General features: G+C 43.1%; 3 protein-coding genes across 3 annotated transcripts; 1 reads left to right on the top strand and 2 right to left on the bottom strand.

The window, feature by feature from the left end:
• Positions 1-14162: 14162 nt before the first annotated feature.
• LOC108858370 (uncharacterized) lies at positions 14163-16549 on the top strand. Its single transcript, XM_018632310.2, has 3 exons — positions 14163-14408; positions 14492-16142; positions 16233-16549. The coding sequence occupies exons 1-3, from the start codon at positions 14163-14165 to the stop codon at positions 16547-16549; spliced, it is 2214 nt and encodes a 737-aa protein (XP_018487812.2).
• A 182-nt stretch (positions 16550-16731) lies between these two features.
• LOC130494892 (uncharacterized protein At1g43920, Chloroplastic-like) lies at positions 16732-17245 on the bottom strand. The gene is made up of 2 exons (XM_056985723.1): positions 17084-17245; positions 16732-17016 (listed from the first exon to the last, which is right to left on the bottom strand). Exons 1-2 carry the CDS (start codon positions 17243-17245, stop codon positions 16732-16734), a joined length of 447 nt encoding a protein of 148 aa, XP_056841703.1.
• A 705-nt stretch (positions 17246-17950) lies between these two features.
• On the bottom strand, positions 17951-20342 carry LOC130494891 (uncharacterized). Its single transcript, XM_056985722.1, has 5 exons — positions 20280-20342; positions 19535-20200; positions 18813-19250; positions 18455-18713; positions 17951-18378 (listed from the first exon to the last, which is right to left on the bottom strand). The coding sequence occupies exons 1-5, from the start codon at positions 20340-20342 to the stop codon at positions 17951-17953; spliced, it is 1854 nt and encodes a 617-aa protein (XP_056841702.1).
• Between the last annotated feature and the right edge of the window lie 400 nt (positions 20343-20742).

The raw sequence follows: 20742 nt of genomic DNA, 5'->3' as shown, positions 1-20742 counted from the left end.
CTTTGGAGTCTAATTCAAAAGGAAGACGAACCGCTCCGCGACTACATAAGGAGGTTCAAACTCGTGATGTCCAGGGTACAGGCCTCAGCGACAGAGTCGCCATCGACGCCCTGAGGAAAAACCTCTGGTACAAATCGAAATTCCGAAAGTGGATTTCTCTGGAAAGGCCACGCACCATCCAGGACACTCTCACAAGGCAATGGATTTCATCATCATGGAGAAGAGATGAAAATCCTAGCGCAAAAGCATGGACCGCCGAAAGCATCCGGCAAGAAGGAAACCCCTCGTAACGACAAGTACGTCCATCACGAAGGGAAGACGTCCAAGGCGAGCATAACTACGCCGTCAATTCCGAACAAGGAAGGACCGCCGGAAACACTTGGACGCGGAACTCGTACAAGGACAATTCCAGCTGCGAGTTCCATTAGACGAGAGGTCACTCCACCGCAACTGCAAAGTCCTCGGTGCTAGACTCATTATGAAGCTGCTGACGCAAACTAGCAACGGTCAAGAGCATGAAAGACCTGATCCTAGATTTTTGACCGTCCGCCAAACACTGACGGAGCCAATCCCGAGAATAACGCTCCTGGAACTCAATCGGCGCGAAAACGCGAACGGAGACAAGACGGCGAAGGAAACAACAACAACCGCCAAAGGATCAACATGGTCATCGGAGGATCGCATTTACCAGGACTCCATTCGTCAATCAAAGCCTACGGACGGAAGGCCGAGACAAGCCCCGGATGGTGTCCAGAGGACGACGTTCCCAATCACGCAATCACCTTCGAGGAACAGGATACGCCGGACTCGATAAACCCCACTATGATCCTCTGGTCATCGACTTGGTGATTCAGGATCTCGAAGTCGGCCGCATCCTCATCGACACAGGAAGCACGGTCAATATCATGTTCCGCGACACTCTGCAGAGGATGAAGATACCCCTCGGAGAAGTCATCCCAGAACCAAGACCATTGACTGGATTCTCGGGCGTCACGTCCATGACCCTCGGAAAAATCAAACTCCCGGTCATGGCTAAAGAAGTCACAAAGATCGTCGAATTCGCGGTAGTGGATAACCCGGCTATCTATAACGCCATAATGGAACTCCTTGGATAAACGCCATGAAGGCAGTCCCGTCCACTTACCACCTCAGCGTCAAGTTTCCAACACCAACTGGAATGCGGTAATCTAAAACAGTCGCGGCTCTGCTTCCTCGCCGAACATAAACTTCGCAGCAATCGGAACGCCCCAGTAGCTAACCCGAAGCGAACCAAGAAGAACCTGAGTATCTCGAGAACTCAGCAAAAAACAACTCGGATTTGTCCGAACAGGCCACGACTCAGGACAGCGGGAAAATCCTCGAGTCCATCGCCGAGAAAACGGATGACCTAACTCCCAACGCGACCGCCGACTTAGCTGAAACAATCAAGGCGCCGGAAATCGTGGCGTAGTAGCAACCGCGACAGGAACAGAAACGAGATGGCTTGATCCTCGCAAGAGGTACGTAGGCAGCTCGTCGCAACCCGACGATTCAGCTATCCCCCTCACCAAAAAGGGGGGGGAGATGGGAACAAACATCCTTGTACTCCGCGCAAAAATACTTTTCACATGTACTCTACCTTATAAAGCTTTTAATTCAAATGCCTTACTCAACGCATAAACATTACGGAAACGAAAATCATATCTTTGAGAACGCGAGACGTCGTTAGTTCCCAAATGTCTTGATTCTCCATTCTCCTCCAAACAGTCCATCCGCGACTCTAAAAACTCTATCAAACAGTCTGTCCGCGACTATAAAATTCATTTCCGTCGATTGGCCCCGACGGAAAAACACAGAAACGTTTCACTCAATCAATTCGTAGTCTGGCTTCTACGGATCCTTGCATCCGACAAGGATTCATAGCGCGCTATATAAAAATCCAAATTTTGGTTAGCTCTTCGTAAAGGAAGTAGCTCGACTCGTATCAAACGAATCATATAAGCCGATAAGCACTTCGCAGATTCTAAACGGTACGAGTCAGGTCGAAATCGCAAACAGGCAAAACGAAAGCCGATTTGTCATCGCACAGCTTCAGTCCGAAAGTAGACCTAGGTCTTGCCCTAAACCCGCCTTGCTGGTATCTAAGACATCTCATAGGCATAAGTATCCAGAATACGAGATTCCAAAATTTGCCTCTTATCGCTTAAAAACCTAACGTTCGCTACAAAGTAACCTACGGATCCGACACAAAAAAAGAGATTGAATACGAAGTGACTACACGATTCAAACCCTCTACACTTGATGAAAGTATAAATCAAAACGCATAATTCATAAAAAGCAGGGATTCGAAACACCAACGGCCGATCCCGGAAACACAAAGTCACGCGACCTCCTAAGGGTCGCAAACACATACATACAACAGCCGCACTTGCCTATCACAAATTATATCGAATGCATAACAGTCGGTTAGAGATATTTCGAATGAGGAGTCGGGCTGGTCAACCTCTTCACCCCCGTCGCCTGCGTTCGAACCCTCGCCTACATCCGCCGTATCTTCCGAGACTTGGATAGGATTCCACAATTCTCGAATTCTCCCTTGAGGAACAAAGGATTCGGCGTTAGCACATATTCTCATCGAGCCGTCCATCGTGGCAAGTTCGCCGGAAAAGAGAAGTCCTCACGCTGCACCTTGTGAAGAGTACCGACCCAACCACGACACTCGCGAAAATCGCCTACAAAGTCCTGAGCCTCTTTGTACGCTTCGAACTCGGTAGAAAAAATTTCGGCCCTTCGGTTCAGCTCGGCGGCAGCTCTTCTCCGTCCGCTCCTTTCCGCCGCGAACGAGGGCTCGATCCTGGACCTTGGCTTGCCGGCATTTTGCTCCTCCACCTCCAACCGATACTTAGCGAATTCCCTTTCCGTTTCCTCCGCTTTGAAACGGGCCAGCCGGGCAGTACAGAAACTCCCATCGATCGATGCATTCCACACTCTCACGGCCTGCAAAGAAGCCGAGGTCAAATAAAAAGAAAAGGGGTTTACTCAAGTTTCAAAAACAAACCTCCGTCGTTGACCAAGCGAGCACCCTCTGCAGTCACCTTGTCCCTCTCCTCGTGTCCAAAGACTCGTCACGGGAAAACGCCGGAGGGAGTTCATCAAAGAAGTCACCCGGGGGAGGAACATCCTGATTCCCTGAGGTAAAGCCAGGATCGTATCTCGGCGGCGGCCATCTCCCGACGAAGGTCTCAAAAGCGATCCCTTTGTCCTTACGAGGTCTCCGCCTCTGCCTTAAAGGGCAAAAACGTAGGATCCATCATTGACACAGGGCCGCGTACCGCCTCGCGATCGGTGAAGCGCGACCGCCCCTCGAATCCGGTCGAGAGTGAAAGAGTTCCAGGAACAAGGCCTCGACCTAAAAATGTCCCTCTTGATCAAGATCGGAAGGAACATGTGCGAGACACCTGTTCTCTAAAAAAAAAACACATGTTCAGTACTCGCCTTTCGGATTCTAAGAAAGCGGATGCGACAATCTTACCTCGTTGGTACAACCAGTCCGTCGGGAATAGGTGGAGAAAGCCTTCCTCGACAGACTCTCCATCTATCCTCACAAAAAAGAAACGATCAACGTGATCCTTGGCGTGCGAGGTGACTCCATGGATTACCGAAAAATTGGTCCTCGCCTTCATGGAGTATACTCCGTTGATGCTCGTCGTCTTGGAGTTCCACAACCCTTCGAAATCAGCAGGGCTAAGGTCCATTCCTAACTCGTAACTCAAAATCACAACGCCAAGCCAGCTCTCCAAAGCTGACACGTTCAGCTGGCTGATTGCGATTCCGAAACGGTCGAGGGCCTGAAAATGACCCCACGGATTGGGAACCACAGTCGGCATTGCGTCAAGAACGCCTCGTAACAAGTAAAGTAACCTTCCGGAGGATGCTCCGAACTCTCATTCCCACGGGGAATGCGAACATGACTCCCTTCGGAACCTCATAAAACTCTCGAAGAATTCCGAGATATTCAGGGATACTTCGCTCGGCGAGTCAATTTCCTTGCGCATCCTCAGAGGTCGCCGGGGAATCGGATCACGGGAAGGGGAGCATCAGAACCAAAGACAGCGTCGCAGTACGCGTTCCTGTTGATCTCTGAAACCTCGGGCTTCGGAACTTCTTTCCTCGGCATGAAAACTATCCGAAGACGAGGATTTTGATCTTGAAGTCATTCTTTTCTTAAAAGTAGAGAGAGAATTTGCAAGAGAGAGATTGACTTGAGATTCTTGGGTGAAGTAAGAATGGTAAAAGATTCACAAGTCTTTATAGGCAAAGATTTTACTATTCACCCCGACCTTCGACACGATTTCGTCTCCATACTTTCCTCACGAACCATACCGCAAGCTAGGACCTACAAATCCTACGGCTCCTAGCTAGCTGGGGGGCTAACTGTTGGGTCAAAATCGGTCAAGACGCAATCGATGTCCGAAAGTTTGGAAAAACATGAAAAATGTTAGAGCAACCTCGAGAGACTATTTCTTAATCGAAAAACCTCGGGAAAATATTGAGTTCGAGATTGATCATCTCGAAATCAACTGCTAGAAACATTTTCTACACAAGAAAAAACCTACGGAAAAACTAAAAACGCAAAAAACACGCACACGCCGAAGTAACCGAGCAGCCAACTCCGGAAGTGGCCGTGGCCGCCGGGCGGCTAGCCCCGTGCTGGCCGTGGCCGCCGGCAGCTAGCACCCGTGCTGGCCGTGGCCACCGGGCGGCTAGCCCCGTGCTGGCCGTGGCCGGCGGCGGCTAGCGCCCGTGATGGCAGTGGCCGCCCGGCGGCTAGCCCCGTGCTGGCCGTGGCCGCCGGCGGCTAGCGCCCGTGCTGGCCGTGGCCGCCGGGCGGCTAGCCCGTGCTGGCCGTGGCCGCCGGCGGCTAGTGCCCGTGATGGCCGTGGCCGCCGGGCGGCTAGCTCCGTGCTGGCCGTGGCCGCCGGCGGCTAGCGCCCGTGCTGGCAGTGGCCGCCGGGCGGCTAGCCCCGTGGTGGCCGTGGCCGCCGGCGGCTAGCGCCCGTGCTGGCCGTGGTCGCCGGGCGGCTAGCCCCGTGCTGGCTCGGGACATCGGACGGCTAGTCCTCGTGCAGAAGTTCTAGGCCTCCGGTCACCAGATATCCGTATTTTGCGACTTTCCGAGATCCCGCAAACAAAACTCCTTTTCCTGTTCCAAGATTCCAAAGAACCCGTAAGACGTCAACGGATAGGAAGATTTCGTATAAAACGGTGATGGTTATCTTAAAACACCATGCGTCTCAGCAATGGATCGAAGATCTTCCGAAAGACTCGACATCCAAGTAGGAGCATTCTTTCAAAGAAAATCGTAGAAAACAACGGAAGACCGGAAAACGGCCCGAAAGGGACCAAACCCGATCGAACAACCCGTTTACGATTTTCTAAAAGGATAGATACGACGGTTTAAAATTATCTTTGCATGACAAGATAAATGTTAAACTTCCGAAAAGATAAATGTCAACTTTCCGAAAAGATAAATGTCAACTTTCCCGATAAACGCGAAAGCCGACGAAAATGGAAAAAGTCCAGCCCGCGGCGGACTTAGCCCATCAAGAATATATCGTCATATGGGAGTATATAAGCAAAGCTAGGAGCAGAGGAAGGGGGATCCGAAATCAGAAGAAAGAAACAACCCCAGAGCAACTTAGAACTTAGGCTTTATTTCCTTTTTAGCGAGCTGCGACTCAACTAGGTTAGATCTAGGTTTCGAGACGACGATCGACAACTCTTGCGGCCGAGATCTCGACCTGTTGTCCAACGCTCTCCGCAGATTCGGAAATAAGATTCTTTCTTTTTTGCTCTCTTTATTTTACGCATTTATTCCCAAACTAGACTCGTCTTAACTTTGTCGTGCGTGGCCCAGCAGATAGCCGGGATCCTCGGGGAAAACTAGGTCAACTTAGTTTTCCTACGTTTTAACTTAACTAAAATCGACAGTGCGAATTTCGGTTCCCACAACAGGAAAGAGCAGGGGGAGAACTAATAAGTTGGAATTTGGTCGGGATGTTGACATGGTGTATGCTCCAATGATGTGGGGTCCAGACCATTGGGTTGGTCGTTGTATTAACTTGGAGGTTTCTCACGTGACGATCCTCGACTCTTAACCCCCCCCCCTCCATCCAGCAGAAGAACAAATTGAAGAACAAATGGCTCCGGTTCTTGAATTGTTGCCATATATTTTAGAACAGTATACAGGTTTCACGAAGTACCTCAGTAATTCATTGAAACCTCGTTATTACTCCTGCAGCCGTTTGGAAGGTATCTATGTTAACGCAAGGACTGGGGACTGTGGGCCATGCGCTGCTAAATTCATGGAGATCCACGCTAATGGTGGTCGGAAGGAGGAGATGAGTAAGATTGATGACAGGATAGTGGAACGATTTCGTGAGCAGTATGCTATGGACTGTTATGAAGAATTTCTTGGACCTGCGAATGTTGTGAATCAGGTGTGAAAGGAGCATGAGTTTGGTGTAGTTTGTGTTTCTGTATGGATTATATAAATTTTAATGTCGTCAATGTAGTCTTTGGAGCATTGAGTTTAAATGTTTCCAGTATTGTAGATAATGTTGTTAATGGTTTGAAGAACTTTTGAATCGTTTAGACAGTGGAAATGGTTTATAAACTTTTCAAGCCTTTCGTTAGTTGAAAATAGTCTATGTTACATGTGTCAGCAGATGCAAGTCGATATAGCCGTTAAACTGACATAGCCTTTACAGAATATGTCCGTTACGCACTTGTACTCGTTTCCCATTAGTTATTTATAGGGCACAATTTTTGTTGATAACCTTACAGTTCGAGAAAATGGAAATGCCTAACATTCCAGATGACTTATTCACAGTAATCTTGCAGATCATAGGTGCCGACGCATCATGGCGTCTTGGTCCTTTTCTCAGGGCGGGGAGGCGGTCCTATGCCCTTGTCCACCAACCTCAAGTATTGCGGGAATGCAGTCTTTGGGCAATGTGCCGGGAACCTAGCGACATTTTCATTGGTGGCAGGTGTCGTAGTTTTTTTGAAAAGTGCTTGGCTGTGGGTAATATTGATGTCGTATTCTTCGAAAGTCTCCGTTTAGCAAGTCGTCGTAACGATTTGGAAGCAGCCGTTGCTCTTTTGGCGCAAAATATTCCAAACGATGATGAATCGACCTTGATGTATGGTGTTTTAAACGTCTGTATAGGTGACGTAATCAAGGCCAGTGAAGCGTTTCAAATGTTCATTCAGCATCATGACCAACTACATTCCGAGAGAGTGAGGCAGATGTGTAACGCACTGGAGTGGAAACTGTCATGGTACTCGCCACCATATATGGATACGTACGCGCACTCTTTCAAAATATCCAAACGATGATGTCATAAAGCAGCCAGACTGCACTTACGAGCACGATCCAAACTTTGATCGTTTTTGTAATTCATGCAATGTATTCTGGGCAGCACGTAACGTTTGTGGGATGCTATAAGGGCCGTGGATGTTGCGGATGGAGGCACATCTACTTAAATAGGAATTATTTGTAACCGTTGTAATCTTTTCCAACCCAAATATAAGGCTATATTCGTTTAAAATGACTAACAACGGCTAACTTTGTTTCGAGTTTAAACATGTTGCTGGACTCAGTGTTGGGCCTAACTTTGTTTCCAATTTAAACACGTGTGGCCCAAATCATGTTGGTCGTCCCTTCATCAACCTTTTTCATTAATAAGGAAGACATACCGATTTGACGGTTGGGTGGCTCCAAATCCACTATCTCCTCTCGGAAACTGTATTTATTTCTCCTTCGAACTCATCTTCAAGATCCAATTGCTCTAAAGATCATTGAAACCCTAAAAATGTCGTCTTCGTCATCTGCCTCCACCCATCTCCGCCGCCGTGAATACAACAGCACAAGTTCAGATGAACGCTCGAGTTCCTCCCCTGAGCCGGTCGAGGAAGAACCGCGTTTTATGACATTTGAAGCGCGCCTACAAGCAAGTCGGGGGTTCTTTATCGCCGGCCCACCAGTGCCAAACCCATGGTCTAATCGTCATCTAACTGATGTAAGCTTCCGTAAGTATCAACAACTTTGCATACGAGGGTTTCTAGTCCAGGGGAAGTTAGTGTTAGATGATCCGGGATTTGCTGAGGCTCGCTCAATAATAGAAAATGTTGGGTGGATGTACACTGTATTGCACGTGCGGCCTTTCTGTCCAAGGGTGGTTAGAGAATGCATCTCCAACCTATACGGTTCGGACGCGGGGGTTTACATCAGGGGGTGCCGTTTCGATTTCGACCCCGTCGTGATTAATCAACCATTCTTGACTCCAATTGTGGAACAACCTCACACATGGGAGGATGATGATCTGTCGCAGGCAATTACCTTCCTCGCCGGTGGTCGCTGTACTCACTGGGACCCTTTCTCCCTAACATAGCTCCTCCCACAGTATCTTTGCCTCTACAAACTGTGTGAGTTAAACTGGCTACCTGGATTCCATGTAGATGCAATGCTAAAAAAGCGTCTTCGTTTTCTCTTCGCGTTTGTAAGAAACAAGCCGATAGACTTTGGTCGATTGGCTTATGACCAGGTCATCGAAATGTCTCGTCAGTCAGATGCCGACAGGAAAATTGTTCTCCCCAACTTGATCTATCAGACTCTCAATCTTCAGAGGGACATTTTGGCACTTCCAGGTGATGAACCCCTAATTGGTTAGCCTCAAAATGTTAGCGGACTGGAGGCGGATCTTTCACTACGTAGGGGGAGAAGATGTTGTATCCAATCCGATGATTGATATCGATGCTACTCTAAATTCTGTTTCTGACTGTAGTTTTTTGTTAAGTTCTCTATGCTACTCTAAGTTCTGTTTTTGGCTAGTACACTAAGTATTGTTTTACCCTCTATCTTGTTACTTTATTCGGATATAATATCTACTTTTGTTATTAATGTTATGCATCCATTGATGAACTAATTGGTGGACAACAAATATTCGGTACAACCAAAACCCGTACACCTCAACAGTAGATACGTACACTTCAACATTTAGTAACAAATATTTGCTACAACCATAATATATTTGCTACAAGAGGTATATATTTTGCACAGTCTTCTTTTTGGAAAGAGATCAAGGTACACCGTACACCTATTTTATAATAAGGTTACTTCATACTATAGTATGACCATATAATTAAATTTTGACGCAATGTTTTTTTGTACAGCTTGGTGTACACTGCAAGGCTTTGACGTTGTAATAATTATCAAAATACATGTGTACACCTTTAAAGCCGCTTACGAATATATTAGTTTAGATAGTTCTTTCACTGTTAAAAGATGAAGACGTATAACCATGAAATGGTGTACTTATATTTTTGAAAGAACAACTAATAATTGATTTGTCCATAGAAATGGTACTGAATTTTTAAAGCAAGTGGGAGACATTGGAACAGATCCAAAAGAGCTTACAGTTTTTGCAGGGTCCTTCTTCTTGAACACCGTAATCATGGCCAGAACGGCACTTTGGTGCCTTGATTAATTCATCATCTGGGAATTTGAACATAGACGCGTATGTGTTCATATATGGTGGATCGAAGAGCAACAAACGTGACTGAAGCTCATCTCCAAGTTCATCAATGGCGTCTGACCTAAGGTCCGCATGAATGGCTGCGAACTCCTTGAAAACTTTTGTAGCTTCCTTGTCATTACCAAGGCATACATTGAATATACCCACGGCGAACGTTGAAGGTGCGTGTTCAGGAACATTTGCTTTCAAAAGGTAAATGCTTTCCTGAAGTCCTACAATTGCTGCTACATTGAGGCCCTCGTAATACAAGGCGTCCTTATTACCAGAGGCCACGCACTTCCTGTTGAATTTGTGGAACTTCCCATTATTCCCGATATCTCGGGTACTGTAGTCGAGCATAGGTGTTACATTGCACTTTTGTAAGACGTAGGGCTCATGGACCAGACCGTATCCGCGCTTCCCAGCACGCATGAAAGGTCGAAGGTGCCAAACTGAATCCTCCCCAGCCCGGGCTATAATTTTTGTAATAATTTCGTCTGGGAGATTGGGGAGTATTCTTTCCGTCATACTTTGGTTAGGGAGGAGTATAGGTTGTTGAGAAAAGGTAATTTACTGGAGTTGTTTGAAAACGTCTTGTTCGACCATTACTTTTAACCTAACAACCTTGGTTAAGTATTATCACTATCTCCCTCTGTGGTATGGAAAGTAATACGGAGTAATAAGTGTGGCTTCTACGGTTGGTGGAACATTAAATTTTTGTTTAACCGCACAAGCTTCTATCAGTATTCCATCTATTTAACTTTGTTTCATTAGTGTTTTATTAAAAACACTTCACAAACACCCGAATATTATGGCACCTACTGTTCTCCCAGACCTTCCCGACGATATTTTCATCAAAATCCTCAAGTATGTCGCCGAGGACTCATTTTACTTCCTTGGTGGCTTCCTGCTGGCTGGGAAAAGGGGTTACTCACTTGTCCATGAACCTTCCGTCTTAAAGAGTTGCTATATTACTGAAATGGTTAGCTTCGTCACGAGTCGAATCAGCACTGGTGGCCAGTTTCACGCATTCTTCCGCAAGTGCGTTGACGCCGGCCACAGAGAGGCTATATGCTATGCAGGTCTCCACGCAGCAATAGATGTTGATCTGCCCGAGAGTATCCATATTTTGGAACAAAACGTGCCAGCGCATGGATTATCAACCTTAGCTGTTGCAATTTTCTATGTCTGTCTTGGCAAAGAGAAGGAAGCCAGCAACGCCTTTCAGTTGTTCGAAGCCCATCACGCTGACCTCCGTTCGGAAACTGTTCTAGATATGGGAGAGATGATCCACTATCTACTGACGACGTTTAATGCGCCGTTTCTTAACAAATATATGGGATCCTTCCAATTTCCGGATGATGATGTTATGATGCAACCAAAATGCCTTCATCTCGACAGGTGCTGGATATTTTATGTTGGGTTGGAGGGTTCGTGCGAGAACTGCAAGCTGTATTGGATATGTAACACCATTTGTCAGATGCTGTAAAAGATGTATTTGTTGTTGTTTTGGACTTCAATTAATATTTGTTGTAAAATATGGATTTTATGTTATGTACGAAAGTAACCCATTTTAAAAATATCGTTCATTTACTCCCCAATGTCAGTCAAGTACTTTTGAATTAAACGCAAACAACTACTAAAATACCTACCAAAGCGGATTCTGCAAGTAAGAAAGTAAATAATAGGTGGAAACATAAGCCGATTCTTCATTTCATTAGTTCATTAACTTTGGTGATGATGTTTAAAATATAGGTGGAAACATAACTTTTGTATTAAACGTACTCAACTGCTACGCAAAATTCCTCTATTTATGATGCTCCTATCAGGTCTTCTTTAAACTCATCCTAGAAAAAACAACTTTTAAGTTCCCTACACTTCAAAATAGTATGGCTAATTCCCTTCTCCCAAATCTTCCAGAGGAAATTATATCCAATATTATTGATCTGGTAGGACAAGATTCTGCTACGTACCTTGGGCCATTCATGAGGGCTGGGAAACTCGGTTACGAACTAGTCCACAATCCACGCATACTCCAACGTTGCAACGTCACTCCTATTGTCGATGCTTCATCTTGTCAAATCTGTGATAATAGTAAGTTTCGCGAGTTCTTCAAAAAATGCGTGGAGGTTGGAAACATAGAAGCGGTTTACTATGAAGGTCTACATCATTCAACAAGTGTAGGCCTTGAAGCAGGAATCAAAGTCTTGGAGGCAAATGTCTCGTCCCATGGATTGTCAACTTTAGCTGTTGGCATATTCTATTTATGCCTGGGTAAAAGTATTGAATCAAACAATGTCTTCCACCAGTTCGCAGTCAACCACGGCGAACTAAAGTGCGACGCCATTTCTGAAATGGGAGATGAGCTGAAGTATAGATTGATCGAGTTCCATGCGCCATCTTCCCACAGATACAAGCCAACCTTAATATTGCCGGATGATGACGTTCTCACTGACAATCAAAAATGCATCTTAGGTCATGAGTACTGCATGGATCGGGATGGAGGGTGTAAAAAATGCTGGCTTATCTGGGCGACTTGGCAAATTTCACTAATAATGTAAAATTACCCTTCAGGGTTTAACCACAACGAATGTAACTGCATCTGCGGTTTAATGTAATGTCCCCTTTAGAATTGGCAACTTAATGGTTTAAAAAAATTACCCTTTGTTTATTTATTTCACCCGCATTTTCTTGAACCATATACCCAATTAATCGGATAAGTAATTTTCTTTTTTTTTGTTTACGAAAGTAGCCGTTGGAAGATGTTAAGCATTTTAAAACAGGGGGATTATAGACGTTACGATATAGCCGTTAAGCATTGGTTACAAAATGTAGCCGTTGGAAGATGTTAACTCATCCTGGTTCTCCTATATAAGAAATATGAACTTTCCCTTTGATTTCACTCCTAGCAGATAAAAATGACGGATCCTTACTATGCAGATATGAAGCAGCATAAAAAAGATAATGATTGGCGCGAGTGGGTATGGTATGTTGAACATTGCATACCCAAAAAATGTGTGTGTGATGCTCCTATCACTTTGGAAACGGACGATAAAGGAACGAGTTACTACTCCTGCAAATATTTTAAGGTGAGAACTAGAGTTCATAATCGTATTTATATTGTTAATCGAATAGTATGAATTTGAAGTTGACTTTTCATTGCAGGATGACGGCTTGCACATTCGACATCGCTGTTTTGATGCTATTGAAGAAGAGTTGCAGGAGTTAAAGGAAAAAGTTGCACATGAGTCGATCATGCGAAGGCAGGTGGAAGAAGAGTTGAAGAAAATGCGTGAAGAGATTAAAGATGTTAAGAAACTACTTATGCTGCAGACGGAAAAAGGGTCATCATCGTCCTGAGAGTGTCTTTCATGGTATTGAAGAAGAGTTGCACATGGTAAAGGAGGAAATTGCTGACGAGACCAACAGCCGAAATAAGATGGAAGATGAGATGAACAAACTACATGAAGAATTCAAAGAAATTAAGAAAATAATTATGTTCTGTTCTTCGTAATTGTTCACATAATAATGATGGTTTTTTCAATAAACGAATGTACGCCCTTCTGATAACAATCAAACAATTTGCTAATGTTGGGTTGTTTAAACAATTTGCTAATGTTTTATGAATTTAAGTGTGGTAACTTATCTACTATCTCGTTCAGTTTATTATCGTGTTATTCATCTCTAAGTGGACATGTATTAAAATATAAGGGTCTTGTATAGTTGGTGTTAGACACGTATACCTAAGGGATAGACTGTTTAGTCTGTGCACACCTTTGCCAGTTATATAGTAGTATACATTGCTGAATGAACAATTACATAGCGTACGTAATGGTACTGTTCAATGTTAATATAAAGAGAAACGTAATTCTTTGTTGGGAGAATTGGAAAAAGAAGACACTTTTCTTGTTTGTTTGTCTAAATAAGACTTTTGAAACTTTTGGTCATTTTGGACAGTTTTTGCCCTTGTATTGTGAAAAAAATAGTAAACTAAAGTTAAAAAATATAAAAAATATAGAAATCATTAGAAACCAAAGTATACATACTTTTCTGTTTAAATATTTTTTTTTTAAATATGGAACTATGTTTTATTTAATGTCAAAGCTAGGATAGAATACTTGTTCTAGCCATCTACGTAGTGTACAAATCGAATACAAAGTATTATACATAGGTTTACCTTGGATAGAAAATATAAACTACAGTTTCTTCAAAAATCTACCCAAGATAGGTTTTGTGTCGTATTATTCTAGCTAGATATCTTCAGTCTACATACGGCTTTTTTACAAGTTCTACCCAAGACTCAGTGAAATACCTTTTATTTTTTTCACGTCATACCTTGTTATGCCTTTTACTTTATAATAGCCTACGGCATAATGTAGTTTCCACTATCTCTACACCTTTCTGCCTTAGGTAGGATGTCTATTCTAGCCAAATATAGTAAAAATGGAAACTTCCAAATTTCGTGGTCATATGTTTCCTAAATCTATCCTAAATATCTCTAAGTATATTCTCCCCACGATTTTCTCCTCTCTTCACACGATCTCTATCTCTCTCGTTCCTCTCTCATCTTCATCGACAAACATCTCTTCTATCAACCAACACAAGATGGTTCTAATCTATGTAAAATCTGGTGTATGGATGTCAAATTTGAGTGACAAGTGGAGTTTCTTGCCAGACAAGCAAAGGCGTGGTCGAACAGTGACATTAGAAACAACTACTTCATTGGAGGAACTCAAGATCATGGTGTGTGAAGATTATGGGGTTGACCCTAATTTGGTTACTGTCGAGTTCAGTTATGAGATGGTGAATCAAAGAGGAAATCCGCCCATTAGTATGAGCAATGATCGACAAGTGAGTAACTTTGTGGGCTACGCAAGAAGGATTCCTCTACAGCCTTGTGTGTCACGTTCTCTGGTACTGGTACTGGTGTAAAGGAAAAGGAACGAGTCAAGGTCGATTTGAATAAGGAGCCGTGTGATTCAAGTAATGTTGAGGAAGGTGAAGTTCCTGACATAAATCTGGGAGATTTTGCAGAAGCATCAAGAGAGCGTCGTGATAAAAGGAAGAATCATGTCGGTGTAGATGGTTCCGGCGATGCTGGTTTAAAGAGTGAAAACTATGGAGATAGTGAAAAGAAAGAGAAATCCGAAGCTGGGAACCCAGATTTCGTGAAGAAAGATCAACTTTTCCGAAGTAAACGTGTTCTAAAGGCAACAATGGAAATTTGGGCGATGAAGAATAATTATGATTTCATTGTTACCAAATCAACGAAAAAATGGTGGTCTATACGATGTAAGGATAACACGTGCAACTGGACTGTGCGTGCGGAATGTGTTGATGGTTCTACATATTTCATGATCAATAAATGTGTGGGTATACACTCATGTGCTCCTTCAAAGAAAAGCAAATTCGGAAAAATGGCGTCGGCAAGAACAATTGGGAAGCTGATACAACATCGATTTGATGATGCTAGTGATGGCCCCAAAGCAAAGGATATCATGCAGTTTATGAGGATGGAGCACAGCTGCGAGATTACTTATTGGCACGCTTGGAAAGCTCGTGAGTATGCAATTGCAGCTGTTAGAGGTATACCAGACGAAAGCTATGCAAAGATACCATCATATTTGCATATGATTAAAGAAGCTAATCCTGGTACACACACTCACTATGAAACTAAAAAGGATGGTAGATTCATGTATCTATTTATGTCCTTTGGGCAATCGGTTAGAGGATTTCAGAGTTCAATGCGCAAGGTGATTGTTGTTGATGGAACTTTTCTGAAAAATAAATACAAAGGAGTTCTACTTGTTGCTACAGCTGTAGATGGTAACTCCAACTTGTATCCAGTTGCATTTGGAGTTGTTGATTCAAAGAATAACGAATCATGGGAGTGGTTCTTCCGACAGTTGAATGTGGTTATTGCTGATAGTAAAGACTTAGCTTTTGTGTCAGATAGAAATGCGTCAATTGCTAAATCGATTGGAACTGTCTACCCACGATCAAAACACGGAATTTGCATTCATCACTTGCTGACCAATGTGGTTAAATTCTTCAGTACAAAGGGGTTCACTGCCTTGGTCGAAAAGGCATCAAAGGCGTATAGGCATTGTGAATTTCAGGAACATTTCACCGAAATTGTTGATATCAGTCCGGCGCTTGGAAGATATCTACAGGAGGCTGATGTGAGAAAATGGGCTCGTTCTCTTTCCCCTGGATCTAGGTATGACATCAGGACCAATAACCCTGCCGAGTCGATTAATTCAGTTCTGAGATCACCTAGACAATTTCCAGTAATTCCTTTGCTAGATAGTATAAGAGAACTGTTGACCCGATGGTTCTACGAGCGTCGCATGTTAAGCTCCAAACATATTGATCCTTTAACCGTTAAGGTGGAGAAAAAGATTGATATGAGAATTGTCAAGGCTCGAGGGTTTCAGGTTCTCAAGGTTGACAACTTCAGATCACTTGTTAAAGGAGACATATATGATTGTCATGTTGATCTGGAAGCCAGAACATGCACATGTGGGAAGTTTGATATAGGAAAAATTCCATGCAGACACGCCATTCCTGCAATTTATTCTCGAGGTATGCAAGTATATAAACATTATAATTAAGCCTATAAATTTCTGGTATTTTGCTGCATTTTGACATTGCTCGGTCTCTTTTTTGACACAGGTATGGAAGTACACCGGTTTACTGATAGCGTCTATAGCACTGCAACGTGGATAGATGCCTATGCGGAATCCATTAATCCCATACCAGTTCCAGAGGCTGAATGGAATATCCCTGATGTGGTTAAACTTGCGAAGATCTTACCACCAGACACAAGAAAGAGTTCTGGTAGACCAGTAAAGAGAAGGTATGAAACTGTAGAAGACAAGATTAGATCTTCTCAAGGATCGACAAAGAAGAAAAAGCATAAGTGCAGCCGGTGTGGTATGGAGGGACACAAGAGAGGAACATGTGATTTTAAAATTTCCGAAAAGTTCTGAGGAACAAGAAAGAGTTCTCTGTTATTTGCTTTTTGTTTTAAAACATTGTTGAGACAAATCGATCTTCCTATTGACAGTTTGATATTTGCAACTTTTTTTGTAAGAAAAAATGCAAATCACCAAGAAACACCAAAGAACATAGTTTTACATTTATTTGGAAAAACAGAACAACAAACTGAGCATCATGCAAATGTAAGGTACATGAAGACCATAACAAAACAACACACAAACACAGCTTTGATGACCCTTAACTCTCTAATGCATTCCATGGACTTTTCTTCACAACGAGCAATTGCTTCTTCCATTTCTTCAACTCTACTCGTATGGCGTTTTAGGATGGTCTCAGAAGCTGTCATTGATTTATGAAACTCTGAATTGTCCACGAGCAGCACGTCAAACAGATCCCGAAAATCTTCAATTTCTTCAACAACTGATATATCAGTCCATTTGAACAAGTGTGTTTTGTCCTTCATGATTAACAACAACAAACAGTTAGATTGGAGCAAGGACACGGTTATATGAATAGAGACTAACCTTCTCAGATCCCATCGGACAACAATGGAACAATCTTCCCGGATTTTTGACAGTGTTTGAAGTGAAACGATCCACTGCCTTGCCGCAATTGCATCTTGTCGGAATTCCTCTTTCGTTGGTTTGTCGATTGCTTGAATTCAAAGAAGAACCGACCGAAGACATGATTGAGTTGATCGCCCAACTTTTCTCCCCTTGGTTTCTCTCTGTCGTGAAAGAATGAGGAAGAAAAGGGATTAGGTCAAAAAAATAATAAAAAACGACATCATTTTACTAGGTAGAATACATGTTTTATACCTGAGGCAGATCTGTTAAATATCATGAAAAACGATTTAGGGGTTCGTTTAGGGATTAGTTAGGGTATGTACTTTCACCATATATCCACTAAAGTAGTGTTTATACCTGAAACAAAATAATATTTTATTAGTGGCATAAGAACTACAAATGGAATTATCAAACAAATACATGTCATTCTCAACACAAATTATAAGAGTTTAGACTAAAAGCTTCTTATGTATTGGGATCATATAGGGTTCATTTAGGGTTCGATTACGGTTTATGGTAAAGATTGAGTTCGTTAAGGGTTAACTCTAATATGTTTACGGCTTAGGGGTTCGTTTCTAAGTTTCGTGGTTTAGGGTTTGTTTAGGGTTTAGGGTAAAGATTAGAGGTTTAGTATGTATTATAATAGATTTTAGTGGTTTAGGGTATTTGGAGAACTCTCAAAATAATTCCTAGAAAACCCTAAAACAGAGTATTGTCAGAAATAAATAGCCAACTTAAATAGTTTCATGTCACATAATTCGTAGAAAACTCTAAAATAGAGTTATGTCACAACATTCCTAGTAAAACTAAAACAAACACACATAATCAGTCTTCTTCAAGGTCATAAGAAGCAGAAGACTCAAACTCCGAAGGAATATGTTGTGCCATAAGCTGGATTAAAATGGGATCATGAGCAGCCTCCCATATATCATAAGCAATCTTCTGTCGGCAACCAGGCATTATTCCGTCCTCCACTAAACTGATGTCGAGACCAAGAAGGATGCACTCCAAGTGTTTGAGTGCGTATGCCCCGCAATCAGCACAAGACTTGTTCAACCTTGTCTGCATAGGCATATCTACAATCGAATATGATGACAGGAGTAGCTTGCTCTTAGATGGACCCACGGCCTTCACAATTCTAGGAATCATAGTAGCAAACTTCTCTACGTATTGCCTATTCCTTCCCCGACCGCAATCATAGACTTCCACTTTCTTCTCAATCATGTTGACGCATACAGAGACCCAATGATTACCTGCGACGCACAGAACTTATTATGTTAAAAAAATCCTTGCATAATTGAGACGTGTAGAGGAAACATGGATAATTACCATTTACAAACAGAGGAAAGTAGAGACGATCGACATCGACACCCCAGACTTTATTAGTCCGCCCATGAGATGGAAGCTCTCCTCTCCCGTAAGCAAGAAGAAGATTGGGTACTACGTAGCCTCTTTTGTCGTCTCTACACTTCTGGTATTCATTCTCGACCTGGAGGCAGAACATGGCGTTCATGAAAGCAACCCGGTCTATATTCCAGCGCCTCAAAGATGTCTTCTCTCGCCATATATACATCATCGCATCCATTTCCTAGACAATTAACCAATGCATAAGGACAATTAACCAATGCACAATCAAATATATGTTACAAATATACAACCATTCCAACATGTATAACAAAATTAATACCTCGTTTCCAAGCCATTTGCCAGCACAAACTATTCTCTGAGCGACGGTCAAATTAAAGACAGAGGGACCAATCCTCAAAGCTGTTGGGTTCATAGACCATTGGGTGAATCGATCCCACGATTCTTCGGTGAAATAATACAGTGACGCCTGTGGAGAACCATCATCTGCCATTGGTGAGTCACTAAGCTGAAGCTTCCTGCTTGGTTCTCTACACCATCTATCCCACTTTGCCCATGTTGGAGCTGCATTTTCTTGCTTTGATCCCCCTTTTGGTAGTTTCCGGACAGTAGTCATTGGAGTCCACCAATCACTTGCATCCTTGTCGTTATTGGTCTGTGATGGATCAATATCGGGTACGAACGAGGCTTGAGAAAGCCCATCAAGGCCTTGCGTACCTATTGGTTCGTCCATATCATCCGCTTGACTGAAATTCTCATCCTGTGAATTCAAGCAATGAACAACCAATTAATAAGGAAAACAGATTCTATATACACAAGCTATTCATAAAAAACATGATTCAAATACACATCATAATTATCTCACACACAGTTCACATAACAAAATACACATCATAATGCCGATACATAATTAACACTTACAAACCAAACACACTTTCAAAACGAGACAATGCAAAACACACCACAAGGCCGAAAAACAGAAAAATAACAATACAACAAGTTAAGAGACATTTCAGAGAGTTATGGAGACTAGTGGTTCTTTACCAAGCGGTTGGACCTCCTCGGTGGGTTGCTAGACGCTGGCTTGCTAGGCTGTGGGTTGCTAGACGCTGGCTTGTTAGGCGATGGGTTGCTAGGCGGTGGCTTGCTCGTAGATGGCTCAACTTCCACGCTTGAATCCCTACGTAGAACTTTAAGCTCAGACTTTATTTCCTCAAACCTTTCACCCATCTGTTTCTCTAGCCTCTGCTCCATCGCAGCAAAATTCTGCTGAAACAAGTTTGCCACAAACTCCGTCATATCTTCATCAAACGGAGCCTGTTGTGCTCTAGTATGTAGAACCTTCTGCTTCCTTTTTTCCATTCCACGATCCGGAAGCCTCTTCTTTCCCTTTGTAGCTCTGGAGCCTATGTTTGCTGATCCTTTTGGAGTTCGAAAATCATCATCGCTCCCACCTGTTTCATAGCTCCCAGCTTCACCATCATCGCTCCCACCTGCTTGATCGCTCCCAACTTCTTTGTCATCAAGCCCAAATGAAAAGACTATTGTCTCTTCATACTCCCAAGTATGATCACTGAAGTCATGGTTAGCCATTATCATCCTCTTGAGAACCTTGATTCTATCATCCTCCACCTCATCTTCTCTCAGAAAAGTTATACTATCAACTTCATCACAATTGCCTGTCCACGAGATGTATGGATAGAGCTCATCCTACACAAGAAAGGTAAATAAGATTGAATTAACAATAATGCGAGTCAAACCGGATGAAGTAAAAAAAAAACATAATTACCGTGGGTGTGAAGATGTTCTCCAACTGAATGAGCTCCTGGTATGAAATCTTTGCAGCTCCCATCTAGTTTACGCATCTAGGACCGTTCTTAAAACTTTTGTTCAGTTTTCTTCACAGAGCTTTCCAATTTTTGGAATTGCTTCCATTGCCCAAATCTGAAGAGCGTAGGAGAAGCCATCTAACACGTAACTCGTAGTCTTCTCCTTCAGGTTGTCACGTGTTTTACCTATTGACTCGCATAGAAGGTCGAAAGAAGCAACTCCCCAAGGGTACTTTCGGACCTTCTCAAGATCCATGACCAACTTGATGTACTTGATGGGGATATTTGCCTTCTGATCTCTCGCGCAAACCATACACACAATGATGCAAAGATACACCAGCCTAATTCGGTCAGCATTACTCCACTTCTTAACAGCTAACCTGTGTTTATTCCATAGCTCCAACATAGAAATTCCTTTATTAC

This window comes from Raphanus sativus, chromosome 5 (assembly GCF_000801105.2).
Source record: "Raphanus sativus cultivar WK10039 chromosome 5, ASM80110v3, whole genome shotgun sequence".
Taxonomy (NCBI): domain Eukaryota; kingdom Viridiplantae; phylum Streptophyta; class Magnoliopsida; order Brassicales; family Brassicaceae; genus Raphanus; species Raphanus sativus.
Note: the sequence above shows the minus strand (reverse complement) of the source record. Positions and strands in the feature narration are given on the sequence as shown.

What these genes read in the sequence shown, in the direction of transcription:
- LOC130494891 (XM_056985722.1), bottom strand. Translation starts at nt 20,342, where the DNA reads ATGGGAGCTGCAAAGATTTCATACCAGGAGCTCATTCAGTTGGAGAAC. An exon ending in AGAACATCTTCACACCCACG is followed by an intron (nt 20,201 to 20,279) that starts GTAATTATGTTT and finishes TTTCTTGTGTAG; the next exon opens with GATGAGCTCTATCCATACAT. An exon ending in CTTTCCTCTGTTTGTAAATG is followed by an intron (nt 18,379 to 18,454) that starts GTAATTATCCAT and finishes TGTGCGTCGCAG; the next exon opens with GTAATCATTGGGTCTCTGTA.
- LOC108858370 (XM_018632310.2), top strand. Translation starts at nt 14,163, where the DNA reads ATGGTTCTAATCTATGTAAAATCTGGTGTATGGATGTCAAATTTGAGT. An exon ending in GTATGAGCAATGATCGACAA is followed by an intron (nt 14,409 to 14,491) that starts GTGAGTAACTTT and finishes ACTGGTGTAAAG; the next exon opens with GAAAAGGAACGAGTCAAGGT. An exon ending in TCCTGCAATTTATTCTCGAG is followed by an intron (nt 16,143 to 16,232) that starts GTATGCAAGTAT and finishes TTTTTGACACAG; the next exon opens with GTATGGAAGTACACCGGTTT.
- LOC130494892 (XM_056985723.1), bottom strand. Translation starts at nt 17,245, where the DNA reads ATGTCTTCGGTCGGTTCTTCTTTGAATTCAAGCAATCGACAAACCAAC. An exon ending in GTCCGATGGGATCTGAGAAG is followed by an intron (nt 17,017 to 17,083) that starts GTTAGTCTCTAT and finishes TTAATCATGAAG; the next exon opens with GACAAAACACACTTGTTCAA.